The sequence below is a fragment of the Panulirus ornatus genome, chromosome 17 (assembly GCF_036320965.1).
Source record: "Panulirus ornatus isolate Po-2019 chromosome 17, ASM3632096v1, whole genome shotgun sequence".
NCBI lineage: Eukaryota > Metazoa > Arthropoda > Malacostraca > Decapoda > Palinuridae > Panulirus > Panulirus ornatus.
In genome coordinates this window covers 52,353,427-52,357,494 of record NC_092240.1, presented here as the reverse complement: position 1 = coordinate 52,357,494, position 4,068 = coordinate 52,353,427, and the positions used below count along the sequence as shown (strand labels likewise).

Here is a 4,068-nt window from a genome sequence, read left to right as displayed (position 1 = left end):
TCTTAGGAATATATATATATATATATATAATATATAATATATATATATATATATTATATATATATATATAATATATATATATATATATATATATATATATATATAAATATATATATATATATATATATAATATATATTCATCTTTTGGTTTTATTAGGGACGGCGCATCAAATTAGCCTAGCCATCTCATAGACTGATTAGGGAAGCATGTTATTCATTTCATGTTATAATATCAACAAAACCCTGTACCTGTACAATTATCATCCCTACTGTGGATTTCATAATTAATGTATTTTACTGGTACATTCATTGTTTATGTTAATTAAGCCGATTTTCATAACCTACTCTCTTGATTAACCCACATCTGTTATGAGGTTCAATAGTGGAATTTCTTTTATCTATTTTTCCTACGAACTGAACTTACACCAAACATAGAATTTGTGGTCAATTTATAATGTTTTATTATCCTTTGAATTTCAATTGAAACAGGTGGATTTTATAAGTCCTCCACTAAAAATTACCATCATCATTCCACACCTCCACATCATCTTCCACCTTCCAACATTCTCCCTCCAACACTCTCACATAAACACAAAATTCCTCCTCCAACATCTGACAGTAATTCCTCCAACACTTCATCTTCCCCACCAACAATTATTCTCCAACACTCCTATCATGTCTCTCAATATCAAATATATCATTTGAATACATTTGGAAATTCTAATCTAGATTTCACCTCTCTTAATTTAAGAATCTCATTCAACCCTTCTGATTAAATAACATTTACTCCCTTTCATTAAAACTGTCACCAACTCCGTTGCTTAAAAATCTAATTTCTACACCCCAAAATTTCCCCCTTACTCCAAGATATATATATATATATAAAAAAATGACTATTCATCATATTCAACTTGTTATGTTCCTGTTTAATTAAACTCTAAATTGAGATAATTATGATAAGAGATCGGGTAGCACAAAGCGCCATCAGACAATTACAAAATTAGCAAAAATGAATGATTGTAGCTGTATGCTTCAGCCAGCCAGGTAACATGAGACACAAACTCGAATATCACATATACCTATAACGGGTTTATATATATATATATATATATATATATATATATATATATATATATATATATATATATATATATGCCATTTCCTGCATTAGCAAGGTAGCGTTAAGAACAGAGGACTGCGTCTTAGAGGGAATATCCTCACTTGGCCGCCTTTTCTGTTCTTCCTTTGGAAAATCAGGAATGGAAGGGGAGGATTTCCAGCCCCCAGCTCCCTCCCCTATTAGTCGATTTTTCTACGACACGCAGAGAATACGTGGGAAGTATTGTTTCTCCCCTATCCCCAGGGATTAATATATATATATATATATATATATATATATATATATATATATATATATATATATATATATATATATAGTCTTCGGTTACATGAATACTTTATTTTCTCTTGGCAGTTAACCGTACATGGTGCCTTAATTCTCTTAAAATAGGAAGTTGGGCATTTTCAAACTTTATCTAGCATTATATTGATCTGTTGGTGTGTGTGTGTGTGTGTGTGTGTGTGTGTGTGTGTGTGTGTGTGTGTGTGTGTGTGTGAGAGAGAGAGAGAGAGGAGAGAGAGAGAGAGAGAGAGAGAGAGAGAGAGAGAGAGAGAGAGAGAGATCATATACTAGTACATATACCCTTGCACCAGCTCTCTTCCTCGAGCAATATCATTTCCCACACATCCCATCTCTTCCGCTCTTCTGGATCCGGAACCCAAGACTCGAACCCATACAGCACCGTCGGCGGTGTCGTACCATCTAACATACCCCCTCCCCCCCCGTCTCTACACCCACGGACAGCAGTGACCTGGTCATCTCCACTCTACTCACCGTACCTAAGGTCAAAATTCTATGGTCATTATATAGGCCCGACTTCCGAGACACCGCTGGGTAACATAAAAGTTTGGTAATTTAGATTAGAAATCTAATTAACTTTGTGGCGAGGCTGATAGACTGCTCATCAAGTGTGTAATTAGGTTTAATATAGTTTCTCCTGACTCTTTAGCTCTCTTTATCAATTTATGTAAATAATTCTTTTTTCTTTATTCCATCAGCTCGATTGAATAAGAGAATAAAAAGGAAACATTATTGAAATTTTTTATGTATTTCTATTTAGACGAAGAAGAAAGGACTATCATATAAAATCTATGTTTTGTTAAAGTTTTGTATTAGGGAGAACATGGCATGAAATTAGGGTGAAAAACATATGTTAATTTGTTGGGAAAAGTACGATGCAATTGTACATTGAAAATTGCGTAATCAGCGGATTAATTAATGTCATTAAAATGAATTATTATCTGTGATTAAAGCGTATTACGTTTTTATACAGTTTTTACCTTTAATACATAAATTCGTGACAATGGAGAGAGCAAAAGCAAGGAATATATATATATATATATATAATATATATATATAATATATATATATATATATAATATATAATATATATATATATATATTCTTTCTTTCAATCTATTCGCCATTTCCCGAGTTAGCAAGGTAGCGTTAAGAACAGAGGACTGGGCCTCTGAGGGAATATCCTCACCTGGCCCCCTTCTCTGTTCCTTCTTTTGGAACATTAAAAAAAAAAAAAAAAACAAGAGGGGAGGATTTCCAGCCCCCCGCTCCCTCCCCTTTAGTCGCCTTCTACGACACGCAGGAATACGTGGGAAACGTGGAATATATCTTTCTCCCCTATCCCCAGGGATAATATATATATATATATATATATATATATATATATATATATTATATATATATATATATATATATATTGAACATGAAAAGGTGCTTTGGAGAGACAGAATATATAGAGTAGATTTTTTCCTGATGTGTGTGTGTGTGTGTGTGTGTGTGGTGTGTCCATTCTAAACCCTCGGAATGTCAATGTGTCGTCCAGGATTTTTTCCCAGCTGCTCTGGTATATAACACAGTCACCCTTTGTGGCTACGTACCTGGCGTTCATTCTCCCCAGCGCTCACCCGCAGCTGGCGTTTATTCTCCCCAGCGACCACACGTAGCTAGCGTTCGTTCTCCCCAGCGACCACAGTCATGCATCCTTCCGTGTTTGTTTTGATTCTGTGGTTTTACGTGCATCTGTGTTGAGTCTGGCTGCCGCTGACTGTATTAGGTGGGCGTGTTTGGTGAATGTAATGCTTGTGTGGCGTCATCTATGGGATAGAATGTCTGCTATGTAGGTTATGAACAGTACAGGTGGGTGTATACTAACTTGCCGGATCCTAGTTGAATATGAAAAGATATTTTATAATGAGGTTTTGAAGGGGACTACGTTCGTAAGTTGGTCAAGGAGTGATTAACTGGAATATCTCTTTCGCGTCTAAAGGAATGGCCATTCGCGGAAATTAGTTGAGTAGAAATATAGTCTTTGAGTAATTATCAATAGTTTACATCGTAGATCAGTGTTAATGAAATTATTCATCATACATCAAGCCTTTACTTAAACCACTAACTAAAACACGACATGAAAACCATTCCTCCATCCACACTGCTCCCGAACATGGCACTGACACAGACAGACACAGACACACACACACACAGACACACATACACACACAGACACAGACACACACAACATAAACAGCTTTTTTTCTTTATTTTCATCCAAACGTCCGACGGAAAAGCGGATCTCAGGCTGAGCTGGGTGCAATCTTCAGGCGGGGCAGCAACAGCAACACAGTGTTTAGCGAGAGGGGGGGCCCCCGCGTACTGGCCGCCCCCCCTGGGGCACTAACCCCAATGATTAGATCTTTTCACCTCGTTCACCCCCCCACCAACCAACCCACCCCCCCCTCCTCAAGTCGTTCACCCTAGGCTGGCGAACACTGGCTCACGCCCCCTACCCCCCCCCCTCCCCCAGGCAAACTGGGGAGGGGGAAAGGGGGTAAAATGGGGGGGAAGGGAGGGGAGAGTTAAAGGTAAATACGTCTGTGATTTCCAGAAAATCAATTGTAGTATCATTGACGCTCACCTCCGAAGGCTTTGGT

General features: G+C 37.4%; 1 protein-coding gene across 1 annotated transcript in view; it reads right to left on the bottom strand.

The window, feature by feature from the left end:
- The window catches only part of LOC139754764 (protein FAM98A), a 35,862-nt gene extending 32,818 nt beyond the window's left edge, over positions 1 to 3,044 (bottom strand). The window contains exon 1 of the mRNA XM_071672540.1: positions 3,019 to 3,044. Coding sequence (XP_071528641.1) covers positions 3,019 to 3,029 — 11 coding nt within the window. The 5' untranslated portion in view covers positions 3,030 to 3,044. The remainder of the gene's footprint in view (positions 1 to 3,018) is intronic.
- Positions 3,045 to 4,068: the final 1,024 nt, after the last annotated feature.